General features: G+C 62.8%; 1 protein-coding gene across 1 annotated transcript in view; it reads left to right on the top strand.

The window, feature by feature from the left end:
• LOC104910146 (forkhead box protein C1-A) overlaps window positions 1-387 on the top strand; it is a gene marked incomplete at its 3' end in the record, with an annotated part of 901 nt that extends 514 nt beyond the window's left edge. Inside the window, exon 2 of the mRNA XM_010708462.1 lies at window positions 3-387. Coding sequence (XP_010706764.1) covers window positions 3-387 — 385 coding nt within the window. The remainder of the gene's footprint in view (window positions 1-2) is intronic.

A 387-nucleotide genomic window follows, 5' to 3' on the forward strand; every position in this document is an offset into this window, starting at 1 on the left:
GTGTATTCGCACCCGGCCCACGAGCAGTACCCCGCCGGCATGGCCCGCGCCTACGGGCCCTACACGCCGCCGCCGCAGCCCAAGGATATGGTGAAGCCGCCCTACAGCTACATCGCGCTCATCACCATGGCCATCCAGAACGCGCCCGATAAGAAGATCACCCTCAACGGGATCTACCAGTTCATCATGGAGCGCTTCCCCTTCTACCGGGACAACAAGCAGGGCTGGCAAAACTCCATCCGCCACAACCTGTCCCTCAACGAGTGCTTCGTCAAAGTGCCCCGCGACGACAAGAAGCCCGGCAAGGGCAGCTACTGGACGCTGGACCCCGATTCGTACAACATGTTCGAGAACGGCAGCTTCCTGCGCCGCCGCCGCCGCTTCAAG

Source organism: Meleagris gallopavo, chromosome 3 (genome assembly GCF_000146605.3).
Source record: "Meleagris gallopavo isolate NT-WF06-2002-E0010 breed Aviagen turkey brand Nicholas breeding stock chromosome 3, Turkey_5.1, whole genome shotgun sequence".
NCBI classification, from domain to species: domain Eukaryota; kingdom Metazoa; phylum Chordata; class Aves; order Galliformes; family Phasianidae; genus Meleagris; species Meleagris gallopavo.